We start from the raw sequence: 18,230 nt of genomic DNA on the forward strand, positions 1-18,230 counted from the left end.
GGGCTCCTCATTCTTTTTGTTATTGTTATTGTCCGCGCATACTGGGGGGGTTTCTATATCATTACTACTGTGTTTTCTGCTGGTGATGATGATTGTATTGTTTTGCATTGTTCACAGCCGCTTTTGTTTGCCTTTATATTCTTTGTATGCCCTGTGTTACTCTGGTTGACCTCAATAAACATGATTTAAAAAAAAAAAAAAAAGAAAAAGCAAACCTATCTTCTCCTAGCCCCCCTCCCTCTTCCAAATTATGTTTGAGCAATTTCACAGGACTTGCCTAGTTAATTCTGCTATCTGCTTAAAACTATCCAAATACCTTATCTGAACCTGAGTTTTATCAAAAGCAACTTTATCTAAACAAGTCATCTTCTCCAAGATGACATTTTCTGCTTATATGTGGGACAAGCTGTGAACAAGAGTCTTACTTCCTTCAAATATTTATATCAGATAAATACACTACTCCTTTTTTAATTGCATACACATTTTTTTCTTTGGACGTTTATAATCTTTGCAGGCACATGATGACATTTTGCAGTATGAACGTTGTGGCGCCTTGAATCTTAATATGCTTTTTGGTTTTCTTTTTTATGCCAACTTTTATTCTAAATATTTTTATGATCCTACCATGTAAGCTAAGTTTACTGCTTGTTTCACTCACTTTATGTGCCTTTACTAAAATAGACATGAAACTTTTAGTTTTGCATAGGTGCCTTGAGATTCCCTATGGGGCTAATTTATAAGTGAAAGGTGCCTTGTTTAAGCCTATTTCATACAGGCAACGTAGGTTCCTTTGAGGCCGTTTTACTAAAGTATGCTGAGTGTTTACACTGATCACACATTAGGTGCAAAAGACTAGTGCAGGGTAAGTGTAAAGCCTGCGTGATAAATACAGGGGTTGCGCCCAACATCTGCCTTGCATGTACTGCACAGGGCAGAAACACATGTGTACATTACATCCAGTTGCAGATAGTGGGGGTGTTCCTGCACTGTCTATCACTGCATATACCCCACCCCCCCTTTTACTACACCGCGATAGCGGTTATTAGCGCAGGGAGTTGTGCTGAATGCTCCGCGCTGCTTCCGATGCTCACAGGAACTCTATGAGTGTCAGGAGCAGCGCTGAGCATTCAGTGCTAATAACCACTATAGCGGTTTAGTAAAAGGGGGAGATAATGTGGTGCCAGCTCAATAAAATAAACAATACAGATGCGGCAGCACACTTCCTGGTCTTATCCCCTCCCCACATCACAATCCGTTTCTCCGATTTCCCCCTAGATATGATCCTCTCCAAGGATCCCTACCTAATCTGACCTCCCTACTTTTGCCTCAGCATTTGGCAGAAATTTCACACTTGGCCTTCATGTGCATTTTGCTCCATTATTATCCTTGTTTATCCGCCATCATGTCTTAGCTTTATAACTATCCTTGGGACTCCTGAGGAAGACTAGAGAGTTGAAACACAGCCCATGTTGGGTCCGTTCTTCCTTTAACTCTTCATATTACCGTGTTTCCATGAAAATAAGATAGTGTCTTATATTCATTTGGGGCCCAAAAAAGGCACTAGGTCTTATTTTTGAGGTATGCACATGACCATCTCTCCCTTCCTCTCCTTCACCCCAATTCTTCCTCTTTCCTTTCTCTCCCCCACATGTGAAGCATCTTTCCTCCCCTTCCTCCCTCCCATCTCCCTGTGCAGCAGAAGTTTGCCCAGCTTCTATCCTTCCCTCCCTCCCATCCCTTGTGCAGAAGAATCCTTGAGCACCGCTCCGCCCCCACCGTGCAGCTGAACCCCTGCTGACCCTCCATCCTTCTCTCCCCACCAACCGCGAGTGAGCCCTACCTCCATCCGAAGCAGCGTTGGGACGGCAGCACTCTAAACAGGCTGCTTGGCCTTGTCTGTCGGGGATGATGTCATCAGTAATGCAGCAGAGTGAAATCTCTGACGGACAAAGCCATGCAGCCTGTTTAGAGTGCTGCCGGCCTGACTCTGCTTCGGATGATGGTAGGGCTCGCTCAAAGTCGGCGGGAAGGGAAGGATGGAGGGTCAGCAGGGGTTCGGCTGCGGGGGGGGGGGGCGTGTTGAACAGTTGCCGACGAATCCCGGGACTAGGGCTTATTTTTGGGTTACGGCTTATATTAAGACCTACCCTGAAAATGATGCTAGGGCTTATTTTGGGGGTAGGTTTTATTTTTGGGGAAACACAGTATGTGGATAAAGTGTACAATAGAGAAAACTACAAACTGTTGTATGATTCAATAGCATCCGGTATCACGGACATCTACTCTACAGCTCTCTTTTCTTTGGTTTTCTCCCTACCAAGAAAACCTGCCCATCTGATCTGATTCGCCCCAACGACCCCCCAGCCAATCCAGTCCCACACACCAAGATGACCTCCTATCTGATCTGATCCCTTTCACCCCTCCCCCCAAACTCAAACCCATCATAAAGCACTACCTCCTTTGCAAAGCATCTTTTTCTCATTCTAGCTTGACTCTCTCCCCCACCCCCCCCACACCCTGACTCCCACTAATGCCTGGAACTTACCTGGGGGTAATCTCTGGTGGTCAGAAGGACAGGGTGGGAACAGTTTCCCTCTGCTTCTGCCCCATTTGGCATGGGTGCAAAATGGTTCTAATGACTCAGTACTACTGCTAGGTGTCAGCCTTCCATATAAGGACCAACTACCCTTGAGGCCTTTGGTGAAACCCATACTACCTTTCTAATGCATCTTAAGAAAAGAGACTCTACTATATTGATTTTTATAACATAAACACCCAGGACCAGACTCAGTAGCACACAAATCCTCTCTGCTATGTCCAAAATGTGCCCCCCCCCCCCCCCGAATAGCTACACCCAGATTATCTAAAAGTAGGCGTTGAGCCACTTGCACACTACTCACAATTCTATATGGACCATTTTTTATGCACGGAAAAAAAAGCTTTATAACATTGTTTGCATATGTGTAACTCCTTATTTTAATGTGCAAGCTCTACAAGTGTTGGAGATATGACAAATCCATAGCATTCATCACTAGAGATCCTGATGCTGTGCTCATCAGAACTGCTAAGTCTCAGTCATGAGGCGGTGTCTTAACAAAAGCAACTGTTAGAAGGAAGTCAGATCCTCAGCATTGGTTAGTGGGTGCTGTCACATTCCAGAGCTTTTTGAAAAAGAGAACAGGTTAACTATTAATATATCTGATCTTGGTCAGCAGGGTTTGCAAAAACAGCTGTTGAAATGGTTTATCCATTGTGGAATAAATCAGAGTGTTTGTGTGTGTGTGTGTGAGGGGGGAGTGGGGGGTGGGAATGAAAGTGTTAAACATGCTGAAATACAGGTGCTGCCTCCTCAGTGCTGAAGAACTGAAGGAATGTACCAAATTCAGTAAAACCACAGTGCAAAAGCTGCTTTTCAAAGACCAGCACAGCTGCTAAGGTCATTGATGAATAACAGTTTTTTTTGTTTATTTGTTTGAGAAGATGAGCTTGTTCAGAATGGGCCTTTTTTGTTGTTTTGCTTTGTTTTGTTTAATTGCAAAGGAGGGCTGGCTTGGGAACCTCAGAGAAAGAACAGGGCTACAGTTATGTTTCCGTTTTGGACAATTTTATGTGGAAGTTGTGAAAATGTGCATGAAGAATTATACCAATACAAAGTGCAGATAGATAGACTTATTTCTAGTCTTAGGCTGAAAATTTGAACAGTCAATGACAGAAGAGCCTCCACTCTATGATTCCAAACACGTGTCGAGGTCAGTTAATTCAACTCTGGGATTTGTTGCTGGAGAATGTGGTGAAATCAGTTAGCTTAGTAGGGCTTAAAAATGGTTTGGATAATTTCCTACAAGAGAAGACCATAGGTCATTATTGAGATGGCTTGGGGAAATCCACTGCTTATTCTTGGGATAAGCAGTATAAAATCTGTTTTATTACTTGGGATCTAGCTAGTTACTTGGGACCCGGGTTGGCCACTGTTGGGAAAAGGATACTGGGCTTGATGGACCTTCAATCTGTCCTAGTATAGCAATTAAGAACATAAGAACATAAGACTTGCCTCTGTCGGGTCAGACCGGAGGTCCATCGTGCCCGGCAGTCCGCTCATGCGGCGGCCCCTCAGGTCCAGGACCTGATAGTGCTCCTACCCTAAAACTCACATACGCTTTTCGCTTTTGTCCTGTAGAGTAACCTTCTATCTATACCCTGCAATCCCCTTCGCTTCCAGGAAGTCATCCAGTCCCTTTTTGAAACCCAGTATTGTACTCTGTCCTATTACCTCCTTTGGAAGCGTGTTCCAGGTGTCCACCACCCTCTGAGTGAAGAAAAACTTCCTTGCATTCGTTTTGAATCTGTCCCCTCTCAGTTTTTCTGAGTGACCTCTTGTTTTTGTTGTCCCCGCTAGACTGAAGAATCTGTCCCTCTCCACCCTCTCTATGCCTTTCATGATTTTATATGTCTGTATCATGTCTCCTCTCAGTCTCCGCTTTTCCAGGGTAAAGAGCCCCAGTTTGTCTAACCTTTCGGCATATGAAAGGTTCTCCATTCCTTTTATCATCCTAGTTGCTCTCCTCTTGACCCTCTCAAGTATCGCCATGTCTTTCTTAAGGTACGGTGACCAGTATTGGACACAGTATTCCAGATGTGGTCGCACCATTGCTCGATACAATGGCAGGATAACCTCCTTCGTTCTGGTAGTGATACCTTTTTTGATAATGCCCAGCATTCTGTTCGCTTTCTTTGAGGCCGCTGCACATTGCGCCGCTGGCTTCATTGTTGTATCCACCAATACCCCCAGGTCTTTTTCTAGGGTGCCTTTCCCCATCACCCTTCCTCCCATCGTGTTCTTAGAGCACCTGCTTTAAGCCTAATTTATAAAGGCATCATAGGTGTCTATACAAGAAGCACCCAAAAATAGCCTTAGTATTGTGCACTCACACACACTAATCTATACTGATCCAAAGATGGCGTAAATTTGTGTGTGATCTATGTGTGTACCCATGTATTTCCTTACATTCGTATGCATCACATCTCTGTCTTTGCTCTGCCCATACCATGCTCCTCAGGAAAGCCTACTTATGGACAATGTAAAAATATGTGTCTTATTTTCATAAATGTAAACGCCAGTGCAATTTTATCAGAGGCCTTTCTTGCATATAAAAGAGCCTTTTTATACGGTAACAACTTTATAAAATTACTCCCTTAGATGTAATTATTGTACAACATGGGGAGTGTATGAATCTGCACAGTGACCTTTTAGACACTAGAGGTGTTCATGAGGAAGAGGATCCTGGGAAATCTGTTGAAAACCACAGTATTGGTGACAAAAGATGCATTTATGCCAGGGATGAGGTAGGGATGGAAGAGAATCTACTGGATATGGGGTGAGGATGGATCCAAATTGTCTGGGGATGGGTGGGGATGGGAACCAGATTATCTCCTTGTGCACACCTCTAGTGTCAAATTGGTGAACTTTAGAAAAGCAATAAAAACTTACCTCTCCACTTAATCACTTACCTGAGGCTGCATAGGTAAACAAGAATTATATATGTATATTAAACTAGATCCCCTGTATAGGTGAAGCTAGGATGAATACACTGTATCACAAGACAAATTGTTAACCATTTTTGAGTGTATACTATGTATGTTAACCTGTAACCCATTCTGAGCATATCAAGACTAGGGGACACTTGAAGTTACAGGGAAATACTTTTAAAACCTTTAGGAGGAATTTTTTTTTCACTCAGAGAATAGTTAAGCTTTGGAACGCATTGCCAGAGGTTGTGGTAAGAGCGGATAGCATAGCTGGTTTTTTTTGTTGTAATTCTTTATTAATTTTAAAACCAAATACAAAGTGCAAAGGATATACAATCAATTAATACATTAAACAGCACTTTTATCCAAACAAATAGTAATACAAAGTATATTTCCCCCCTCTCACCCTCCCTGGATATGTCAGCATCTATGACAAAAGTTGGATAGTTCAAAGTCTAATAGATGCTGGCACTGCTATCTTGAAGTAGGGACACTAGATCACTTGTTGTTTTATTGTGCCATGATACGCAACTTTTGGAAGTCTATTTGGGGTAAAATTAATAGGATTTTGGAGGCTTCTATTCCACTGTCATATGACATTCTTTTATTTGGGACTTGATTGCGACCTAAGAGTCCAGTTGATACAAGCAAAAACAGACTCCTTCTTATTATGACAGGGGTAGCTATGCAGTTAATAACAAGGAATTGGAAGAACTGGGACAGAGTGAACTTTAACTTTTGGTGGGAAACTCTTTGCCAATATTACAGATATGAAAGAATGAATTCTGAACAATTGGGACATAATAAAAAATTTAAATAAACTTGGGGTTCATTAGCAGAATATGTTAAAACTGATTAATCTAATAAGCATAGCTGGTTTTAAGAAAAGTTTTGACAATTTCCTGGAGGAAAAGTCAATAATAATAATAACTTTATTTTTTCTATACCGCCATAATCTTGCGACTTCTAGCCAGTTTACAGTGAAAGAGAGCTGTACAATCAGCGAATTACAAGGTGAGAACAGGTAGGAAGTCACCGGAGTAATCAGTGTTTACAGGTTACAAATAGGTTACAGTATAATCTTAAACATTTTACATCAAAAGGGCTGGATGGTCAGCGAATTACAGAATACAGATGGTGAGGAAGACACTGAATAGTAAAGAGAAGAACAGAATACATTTGTGAAGAAGCGTAGTATCAGCATAAAGAGAAAGGTTTTAGGATGGGGGGGGCGTTGTCTGGCTGGGAAATAAATCTATTGAATAGAGCGGTCTTGATTTCTTTCCGAAAGGCGCCATAAGTCTGCCTGGCTTTGTCAGTGAAGTTGCCTAGCCAGGTTTGCTGTCTGCCAGCTTGAAACTTAAAAGTTCTATCCAGAAAGGTTCTGTATTTGCAACCTATGATCTTCGGGTAGGCAAAGAGGTTGCGATTTCTGGTTGTCCTTATGGGGGTGTAAAGTTCGAAGTGAGGTAATAGGTAAATTGGGGACATTCCCCACACCAGTTTATAGCAAAAGCAGGAAAACTTGAATAAAATCTGTGCCTCAATTGGCAACCAGTGCAGCAGTTTGTTATTGAGAGGGACATGGGGGAAGCCACTGCTTGCCCTGGATCGGTAGCATGGAATGTTGCTACTCCTTGGGTTTTGCATAGAGCAAATTGGGTCTAATATGGATGTTTCCAAGAGACGAAGAATCTATAAAAAGGCCTACCACAGGCTAGCTTAAGTATGTCTATCATCAATGTTAGCTATTCCCATTTGAAACAAAATAAGCTACTATCTTTTTATAAACCATAAATTTACTTGTGGTAAGAAAGAGGTGTATCATAATTGTGGGTGATCAGATCACAAACCTCTTATAATTTCCATATTATTTCGGGTCCACATCCTGACTCCAAATTTTAATCACCTACGCCTGTCCCATCCCACCTACCTCACCTATTTTGTGTAAAAAAAACCTACAGAACCACATCTGCAGGTGTGTGCTTCATGAGCTGTATCAAAATATATTATATAATAATGAAAAAACAAAAGATCAAAAAAACACTAGTCACAAAAATGTTAAATATCAACCCTCAAATTATATGTGAAGAGGGAAAGCAACACATCTCAAATGGTATAAACCCATGAACCAGCGCTGGTTGACAATGTACAATTTCCAATGCCCTTCTGAAAGAAGAAACAGGCGTTTCAATCTGTCTAAAGCAGATGTTCCTCATGGGGTAATAACCAGTGTTGCCCCTTCATAGAATTCTTATTTCAAAACATGCACGGATGTGCTGCCCGATGAGAACAGGCAATGGGGGGCGGTACTGGGGCGGGATTGGAGGCAGGGCTGGGGAGGGATTGGAGGCAGGGCAGGGCTGGGGGCAGGACTATAGGTCCGTATTTTCCAGACAGAAAATTTCGTAATCCTACCTAACACTGAATATTTGGAGCTAATTCTGCCCACTGCAGTCAGTATTGAAAACAAAAAGCTAACCAAAATGGGCTGAATATTAGCTGGATTGTAACTTTTTACCTTCATGTTTGTGTGAACACATCGAGAGTTTATGAGTGGATTGTGGTTGCCGCAGGTTATACATTTTAGCCCATCTCTAACTTTTGGTGAATTTTTATTTGTGACTTCTCAACTTTATAAAGTGTTTATACTAGTTCTGGAGCAGGTGGTATCCTGATTTAATATGTGGTTCAATAATTACTTAAAATTGCTGAACACACGAGGTAGTATTTTTTTTGACTGCTCTGCTGACAGTAAATTGATTATCTATCATTCACTGTGAACTTTATGTTGCTTCATGCTGTGGATGCAAAAAAAAAAAAAAAAAACCCCGAAGTATTTTTCACCTCTTTCAACTGTTTCTTTCTAAATTCAGCTCTTAAATATATTGTCAGCACAATCCAGTCAACATTTTTACTCTGCATCAATACAATTATGCCTGAACTCATGCTGGGTTATAGATTGAAAAAAGAACATTTTTTTAATGGTTAGGCCCTCTGGATAATCCTCTGAGAAGACAAAAAATTTATCGCAGGTCTGAATCAATTCTAGATTGTTACTTGTTCAAAGATTGTAGGAGTTTTAGTTGATAATTCTCTTTCCATAAATATTTATATAAATTCAATCATAGCTTAATCATGGGCTCATTTTCAAAACAGAAAAATGATGAAAAATGTCAGAAGAGAGGCAAATGTTCAAATCACTATCTTTGAAACTCATTTTTAATACTTTTTTAATGGAGTTCATCTAAATCTCAAGAGGACATGTTAGAGCAGTGGTTTCCAACTCAAACCCTTTGCAGGGCCACATTTTGGATTTGTAGGTACTTGGAGGGCCGCAGAAAAAAATAGTTAATGTCTTATTAAAGAAATGACAATTTTGCATGAGGTAAAACTCTTTATAGTTTATAAATCTTTCCTTTTGGCTAAGTTTTAATAATAATATTGTAATTTATAGCTAAAGAGATATGATCAAGAAACTGTTATATTTTACTTTTGTGATTATGATAAACATACCGAGGGCCTCAAAATAGTACCTGGCGGGCCGCATGTGGCTCCCGGGCCGCGAGTTTGAGACCACTGTGTTAGAGGCAATGTTTTAGATAGAAAACTAGAATGGGCTTTTGATTTGGATGCTTTTCTGTGATAATGAAACATTGCAAAAATGCCTAGGGCAAAAAAATTGGATGTTTTTAGCTAAACCTGTTTCAATAATGACTAATTTAGGCTCATTTTCAAAGCACTTAGACACATAAATTACCATAGGTTACTATGGAACTTTGTGCACCTAAGTGCTTTGAAAATGAGCCTCATGCCAAAATGGTGCCCAAACTGAACAGATGCCCACTGAAGGGATACAAGCATGACCCTCTCTTAATCCCCCAGTGGTCACTGACCCTCCCCAATCTCCCTAAGAGGTGAAAGTGACATTTTATACAATGCTTTTATGACAGCCAAAAATTTAAGGGAAAAATATTTGAAATAAGTGAGAGAAAATCCTCAGTGAGCTAAGACAAAACAAATACTCTCTTTTTTTGCATGAATCTCTGGAAAAAACTTTTTTGAATGTTTATTGCTGGTGTCTAAATGTGTGACTATTGCAGCTATAGAAAAATATATGCTCAGAGACCTGGAAGCCAAATGGAGAAAACCCACAAGTGTAGCCTCACCACCCAATCATTGCATATATCTCCATGAATTTTGTGTGTTATAATTTTTCATATAAAGTCAATGTTTATCTTCTTCAACACATTAAGGGCTCCTTTTACAAAGGCGCATTAGTGGTTTAACACACGTAATAGCACGCGCTAAACTGCCGGAAGTGCTAGCCGCTACCGCCTCCTCTTGAGCAGGCAGTGGTTTTTGGCCAGCACGGGGGTTAACGTGTGATGAAAAGTCGCACGCGTTAACCCCGCTAAGGCGCCTTTGTAAAAGGAGCCCTAAGTATGATTATAAAAAAATTACTTATCTGCTTCTAGGTCCTGACATGAACCACATTTCGATCCTGCCTCAGGGAACCTATAAATTATGTTTTGAAATGATTCAAGTTTATCAGGTCTCTGTGCTTTAAATTTCTTGTAGGCGAAGATGCTCAGATTGCTTGAAACGGTTCCAAATAATCTAAGCGTCTTTGCCTACAAGAAATTTTTGGTTTTCTGAGGTAGGATCAAAACATGGTCCACATTGGGACCTAGAAGCAGATAAGTGATTTTTTTGAGATCATACTTAATGTGTTGGAAAAGATGAACATTGACATATATGAATAATTAAAACACACAAAATTCCTGGAGATATATACAATGATTGGGTGGTGAGGTTATATTTGGGCTTTTTCTCCATTGGCCTCCAGGTCTCTGAGCATATATTTTTATATAGCTGCAATAATCACATATATAGACACCAGTGATAAACATTCAAAAAAGTTTTTTTCCCCCAGAGATTCATGCAATACAAGGGAGTATTTGTCTTGTCTATGCACTAAGACAGCAGCAGATATAATGCTCATTCCTCATAGAGTAACAAGCAGGACCCTGGAGAAACCTAGTGGTTGGTACAGTGCACTGTAGAGATGGAAGCCCAAGCCATATCCCATTCTGCCTGGTACACTTGTGGTAGAAAGTGTGTATGCCCCCAAACCCATAAAATACCTATTGAACACCTATGTGCATAAGGGCTATTGTAATGGTGTACAGTTGAGCACAATTTTTTTTTTTTTTTTTGCTACTCCTGGATGGCTTGTCATATAATATAAGAAGGTTATGATGTGATGTTTTACCTGGGACCTTTTATGTAAAATTCACTGCAGTCTCCTCCTGGGCTGCTACATTTCTCTGCTGAGATGTTAATATGGTCAGTCTAGTAAGATTGCTGCTCCCCAGACATCCCAATGGCTTGTTTTTGTACGTTTTTCTTTTGGCTGTTTTTTGTTTGAAAATGGCCCTCAAAAGAAATATGCACTGAGTTCAACAAATCTAAAATAGGTAATTTTTTGAACCAAAAATGATAGATGTTTTCCTGGTTAAAAAATGTTTGGCACCGGACTTTTTTTTTTTTTTTTTTTACCAAACATTCAAAATCGGATTTGGACGTCATATTGAAAATGCCCCTCAACATCTTCTTAAAAAATTAAAATCTTTCCAAAATTCTGTCCAAAATTATTTTGAGCAATCAGCTTTCCAACTTTTAGTGCAAACTATGATCCTATCAAGAGTAGACTGTTGCAATGTAATGCTTGCAGGATGTACTGTGTGTACTACCAGGGGCCGCTGAAAAGTTATCAGCCTAACTAAGAAGAGAATGATATGGAGCCATGAAATTTACAAGTTATTCCACACTTTTTTTGACACTTTTTGTTTCAAGGTTAACAAGGCTACGACTCCTCAGGTTGAAGGAGAGATGGCTACGGGGAAATGTGATAGAGGTCTATAAAATGCCGAGTGAAGTGGAACAGGTAGACATAAAAAGCTTGTTTACTCTTTAAAAAAAACAAAAAAACCCAAACAAACCAAGGACTAGGGGGCACACAATGAAGCTACTAAGTAGTAAATTTAAAGCAAATCAAAGAAAACATTTCTTTGTTCAATTAAACTCTGAAATTCATTGCCAGATAATTTGGTAAAAGCAATTACCATAATAGATTTAGAAAGGGTTTGTTGAAGTCACTAAAAGAAAAGTCCACAAGCCATTATTATGTTGGGCTTGGGAAAATCTGGGATAAGCAGTATAAAATATTTTTTAATCATTTGGGATCTTGCCAGGAGCTTGTGACCTGGATTGGCCACTGTTGGGCTTGACTTTCGGTCTGTCCCAGTATGGTGATATTTTTTGTACTTATGTTCTAATGGTAAATGGAATCTTAAGTATGTGATAAACTCAAGATTTTTACAGCCATTTTGACTTGTGGAAATTCATTTGACCATGAATAATAGTTTGCATATCTTTTTCTTTCTAGGTGTGATAGACAAAACTTGTTTTGTCTCAAATGCTAGTGATCTGCTAACTGTCAGTGAAGATCTGCACTCATATGACATTCCATTTACAAATATGGCTGAAAATGCTTCAGATACGATACCCACCATAGATCTGGACAGTCAGCCTCCATCTTGGATGACAAGCACATTGTCCTATGATGACCAAACTCTTAAAACCTTCAGCACAACAGGAGATACTTCACATCTAAATCTTACTTCACATCTAAATCTTTTGACTCTGGTTACTCAAGACACAGTTCATTCTACAAATGATGGTACAGTGACCAAAGAAGCTACAGTTGATGATCACTGGTCAGTTACTCATGAGAAAATGAAATCAGTGTCCAGTGACACAACAACTGAGACACTTGACTGGCCTTTATCCACATCAACAGTAAATCCAGTCAGTCCAGCTGGTGAAGGAATGACAAAAGGTAAGAAGAAAGCGGAACCTAGATAGTAAACACAACCCTTTACAGTTCAAATGAGAGAATCCAAAGCTGAATAAGTCAGTATACCAGCAGTTTGGAATCAGAATTTTCCACCCTGCGAAATGGCAATCATATAGATATTCCCACGTAAACTAATGTTGCTAAATGATTACACATTATCTATAGCTGTAATTCATGTAATTTTGAAACTAAGTGCCAAGGAATTTCATCTAAGAACATAAGGATAATTCCATGTGCAGAGTGAACTCACACAAATGTCAGTATCCTAGTCATTTATGTACCTAAGTAGCAACATGCATGCATAAAAGACCTCATGGAATACTGGCTTAATGACATGTTTTGATAGTGCGTACTTTACTGGTGGTCATGCACTTGGGCAGAATTTGGGTGGAACATATAGTATTCTATAATTACTACTATTACTACTACTATTAATTATTTCTATAGCACTACTAGATGCACGCAGCGCTGTAGAGAGTTACAAAGAGTAAGAAAACAGTCCCTGCTCGAAAGAGCTTACAATCTAAACAGCCAAGACAGACAAACAGGATGTCATGGATACAGTTAAGGGGAACAGTTAATCAGCAGGCTGGGTTGGAGGACAGAGGAGTAGGATTAAGGATTGAAAGCTATGTCAAAAAGGTGGGCTTTCAGTCTGCTTTTAAACAAGGGAAGGGGCTTGACGGACAAACTTGGGTAATTTATTCCAGGCATAGGGGGCAGCTAGATGAAAGGAACGAAGTCTGGAATTGGCAGTGGAGGAGAAGGATAACGTTAAGAGTGAAATGTTCTTCCTAATATCTATATTATGATTGTCTTAGTTGGTTTCACATTAAGGACTAACAATACATGGTGTAGTGGACACTCTTCAAATATAGTGGACACTCTTAAGGTATTATAATAAATACTCATATGATAGTATAACTGGATTGTAGGGACCTTCAGATCACCATCAGGATATGAACCACTGATTGTTTTACTCTTCGACGGTCCAACCTTTATTAATTATTAATTTTTTCAAAGTTTTTAACTGAATTTTTCTTAAAATATTTGTAACAATCAGAACATCACTTAGCTTTAGCTTATAGTGATACTGTCCTGTCTTCACAGGCATTAGTGGCTAGCGCAGAAGGTGGTTTAACGCGCGGTATTACGCTTGTTTAACCCCTACCGCAGCTTGATAAAAGGACCCCTTTGTGTTTTATTGAATAATCACTGTGTGGGTGGGTGGGTGGGAGAAAATGGTTGATTATGAATGCATGTAAGCTGAATGTGTTCTTATTGTAGTATTGTATGTTACATTTTATGTATAGCACTTTTGAAGTTTGAAAAACCAATAAAGAATTTAAAAAAAAAACAAAACAAAAAACTCTCTAAACCAATTTAACACCGTATTAGTTATTCTTAATTCACTAAGGGCCAAATTCTACATATGACACCTTAAAAAATCAGTGCTGAAAAGGACAGCACTTAGGGCGATTCTATAAACCACCTCTGAACTTAGGTGCAGTTTATAGTATCACATGCAGCACCCTAACATTTAAACGCAGCCGTTTATGCCAATGAAAACCAGACCTAAATACTTGTGCTTAAGTTGTAACATAGTAACATAGTAACATAGTAGATGACGGCAGATAAAGACCCGAATGGTCCATCCAGTCTGCCCAACCTGATTCAATTAAAATTTTTTTTTTTTTTTTTCTTCTTAGCCATTTCTGGGCGAGAATCCAAAGCTTTACCCGGTACTGTGCTTGGATTCCAACTGCTGAAATCTCTGTTAGGACTTACTCCAGCCCATCTACACCCTCCCAGCCATTGAAGCCCTCCCCTGCCCATCCTCCTCCAAACGGCCATACACAGACGTAGACCGTATAAGTCTGCCCAGTAACTGGCCTAGTTCAATCTTTAATATTATTTTCTGATTCTAAATCTTCTGTGTTCATCCCACGCTTCTTTGAACTCAGTCACAGTTTTACTCTCCACCACCTCTCTCGGGAGCGCATTCCAGGCATCCACCACCCTCTCCGTAAAGTAGAATTTCCTAACATTGCCCCTGAATCTACCACCCCTCAACCTCAAATTATGTCCTCTGGTTTTACCATTTTCCTTTCTCTGGAAAAGATTTTGTTCTACGTTAATACCTTTTAAGTATTTGAACGTCTGAATCATATCTCCCCTGTCTCTCCTTTCCTCTAGGGTATACATATTCAGGGCTTCCAGTCTCTCCTCATACGTCTTCTGGTGCAAGCCTCCTATCATTTTCGTCGCCCTCCTCTGGACCGCCTCAAGTCTTCTTACGTCTTTCGCCAGATACGGTCTCCAAAACTGAACACAATACTCCAAGTGGGGCCTCACCAATGACCTGTACAGGGGCATCAACACCTTCTTCCTTCTACTGACTACGCCTCTCTTTATACAGCCCAGAATCCTTCTGGCAGCAGCCACTGCCTTGTCATCTTTCGCCTTTAGATCTTCGGACACTATCACACCTCTCCCCGTCCGTGCATATCAGCTTCTCTCCTCCCAGCATAAACGGTTCCTTCCTATTATTAATCCCCAAATGCATTACTCTGCATTTCTTTGCATTGAATTTTAGTTGCCAGGCATTAGACCATTCCTCTAACTTTTGCAGATCCTTTTTCATATTCTCCACTCCCTCTTCGGTGTCTACTCTGTTACAAATCTTGGTATCATCTGCAAAAAGGCACACTTTTCCTTCTAACCCTTCAGCAATGTCACTTACATATATATTGAACAGGATTGGCCCCAGCACCGAACCCTGAGGGACTCCACTAGTCACCTTTCCTTCCTTCGTTGTGTGTGGATTGGGCATATTCTAACTTGTAGGAACACCCAAGCAGTGGTATAGTAAGGCGGGGGGGGGGGGGGGACAAAATATCTCAGTCCTCAATTATTTTAAACCTCAACAGCGAGTTGTCACTCTATGGAAGTTTTTTAGCCAATGATGTGGAGGTGGTGGTTTGAGCTTGAGCTCTGCCAATAAAACCTGTGGCTTTTTCTTCCATTTGAGCAGACTCTCAGCTACCTTTAAGTGGAGATTTTTTGCACTACTTTAATTGATCATTAACCACAAATTCTAGAACTTTAGCCATCCAAGAAATATTAGCTATCAGCCTAAAGTTATCCACAACGGTAAGATCTGATTCAGTATTATTTTTAAAAAAATTATTTTTTTTAAAAAAATGTATTCCATTTTCTATACCGTTCTCCCAGGGGAGCTCAGAATGGTTTACATGCATTTATTCAGGTACTCATGTATTGGAGTTAAAACTATTCCCACCAACTCATTCTGGATTCTCTACAAGGAGAACTGTTCCAGCAGTTGGTAATGGAACCCACACGGGATGGGGTCATAATGGACATAGTGCTTACAAACGGGGAAAGTGTTTCTGATGTTACAGTAGGTGATCATCTGGCATCCAGTGATCACTGCATGGTACGGTTTAATATTAAGATGGGTTTAGAGAGGGCTCATTCAAAAGCAAAGGTTCTAGACTTTAAAAAAACTAACTTTATTCGGATGGGGGTTTACATCAAGGAATTATTGTCCAGATGGGAATGTCTGGAAGGACCTAAGGGCTGCTGAGTGAGCAGACTGCTGGGCACGATGGACCACTGGTCTGACCCAGAAGCGGAAATTCTTATGTTCTTAGGGAAATGCAGTGGGCAAAACTGAAAGGAGCGATTGTAAGAGCGACAAACCTTTTTGTGAGGCAAGTAAATAATAGTAAGAGGAAACGAAGGCTGTTTTGGTTCTCAAAAGTAGTAACTGAGAAGGTATGGAATAAGAGGTTAGCTTTCATAACCTACAAAAGATCGCAGAAAGAGGAAGACAGGCAAAAATATCTGGAAAAGTTAAGAGAGGCTGGTCGTGTAGTCAGGAAAGCAAAGATGCAAATTGAAGAAAAAATAGCTGACATGGTAAAACGGGGAGACAAGACATTTTTTAGATATATTAGTGATATGAAGAAGTGTAAAAGTGGCATTGTGAGACTCAAAGGTGAAGGGGAGGAATATGAAGAAACTGATAAAAAAAAGGACGAATTGCTTACCAAATATATCTGTTCTGTGTTCACAGCTGAAGCGCCGGGAGCAGGACCGCAGAAGACAAACATGAATAGGGATGGAGGAGTAATAGACTCTGATCGATTTTCAGAGGCTTGTGTTCATGAGGAACTAGCTAAAATAAAGGTAGACATAGTGATGGGGCCGGATGGTGTACATCCGAGGGTGCTGAAGGAACTTAGGGAAGTTCTGGTAGTTCCGCTGACGGACATTTTCAGAGTCTCTAGAGTCAGGAGTGGTACCGGAGGACTGGAAAAGGGCAGATGTGGTCCCTTTCCGCAAAAGTGGAAATAAGGAAGAAGTAGGAAATTACAGGCCAGTATGTCTGACTTCCGTGCTAAGCAAATTAATGGAAACACTTTTAAATCAGAATGGTGAAGTTTCTGGAATCCTGTTGTTTTGTGAGACCATCTGTAGAAAGTCTTTTTATGGACATTAGAGCCAAACACATACAGCAAACTGAAGTTCCAGTCCTGCACACATAATTCTATCCCCAGGAGAGCACCATCTGTTATATTCTTGTTAATCTATATATATAAAATCGGAGGTATGTATGTGTGTATGTATGTATGTATGTGTGTGTGTGTGTATGTGCTGCGATCACGCAAAAACGGCTTGACCGATTTGAACGAAACTTGGTATGCAGATCCCTCACTACCTGGGGTGATATGTTCTGGGGGTCTCGCGGCCCACCTGCACACATGGGCGGAGCTACAAACAGAAAATCAGATTTCACCCATTCATGTCAATGGAAAAAATGTAAAAAGCTGCCTTTCTCACAGTAATTCCAACTACCTGGGGTGATATGTTCTGGGGGTCTAGCAGCCCACCAGCACACGTGGGCGGAGCTACAAACATAACATCATATTTCACTATTCATGTCAATGGAAAAAATGTAAAAATCTGCCATTCTCACAGTAATTAAAAAACGGCTTGAACGATTTTAACGAAACTTGGTATGCAGATCCCTCACTACCTGGGGTGATATGTTCTGGGGGTCTCGCGGCCCACCTGCACACGTGGGCGGAGCTACAAACAGAAAATCAGATTTCTCCTATTCATGTCAATGGATAAAATGTAAAAAGCTGCCATTCTCACAGTAATTCCAACTACCTGGGGTGATATGTTCTGGGGGTCTCGTGGCCCACCTGCACACGTGGGTGGATCTACAAACAGAACATCAGATTTCACCCATTCATGTCAATGGAAAAAATGTAAAAAGCTGCCATTCTCTCAGTAATTCAAAAACGGCTTGACCGATTTGAACGCAACTTGGTATGCAGATCCCTCACTACCTGGGGTGATATGTTCTGGGGGTCTCGCTGCCCACCTGCACATGTGGGCGGAGCTACAAACATAAAATCAGATTTTACCCATTCATGTCAATGGAAAGGATGTAAAAAGCTGCCATTCTCACCGTAATTCCAACTATAAAACACTTTCTATGACACTATAACCACTAGGGACATTGTTTCTATTCTACCACGGACACCATACATATAGAGTTTGTATGTTCTAACTGTGTTTGTAACTGTTTCCTTCATGCACCCCAGTTCATAATGTTATTTACATTACATGAGTACTCACATATGCTGAACTAGGAACACAGGTTCCATTCTGAACCGGGAAACAACTGCATGGAGTTTCTTTTCAACCTGAGTTTCCACATATTGAGTTGTTTTAATCAATACTGGAA

General features: G+C 40.5%; 1 protein-coding gene across 1 annotated transcript in view; it reads left to right on the top strand.

The window, feature by feature from the left end:
• Positions 1–18,230, top strand: part of CORIN (corin, serine peptidase) — a 280,593-nt gene that overhangs the window by 57,546 nt on the left and 204,817 nt on the right. The window contains exon 3 of the mRNA XM_033946076.1: positions 11,978–12,430. Within this exon, the coding sequence (XP_033801967.1) occupies positions 11,978–12,430 (453 nt within the window). The remainder of the gene's footprint in view (positions 1–11,977; positions 12,431–18,230) is intronic.

The sequence above is a fragment of the Geotrypetes seraphini genome, chromosome 1 (assembly GCF_902459505.1).
Source record: "Geotrypetes seraphini chromosome 1, aGeoSer1.1, whole genome shotgun sequence".
NCBI classification, from domain to species: domain Eukaryota; kingdom Metazoa; phylum Chordata; class Amphibia; order Gymnophiona; family Dermophiidae; genus Geotrypetes; species Geotrypetes seraphini.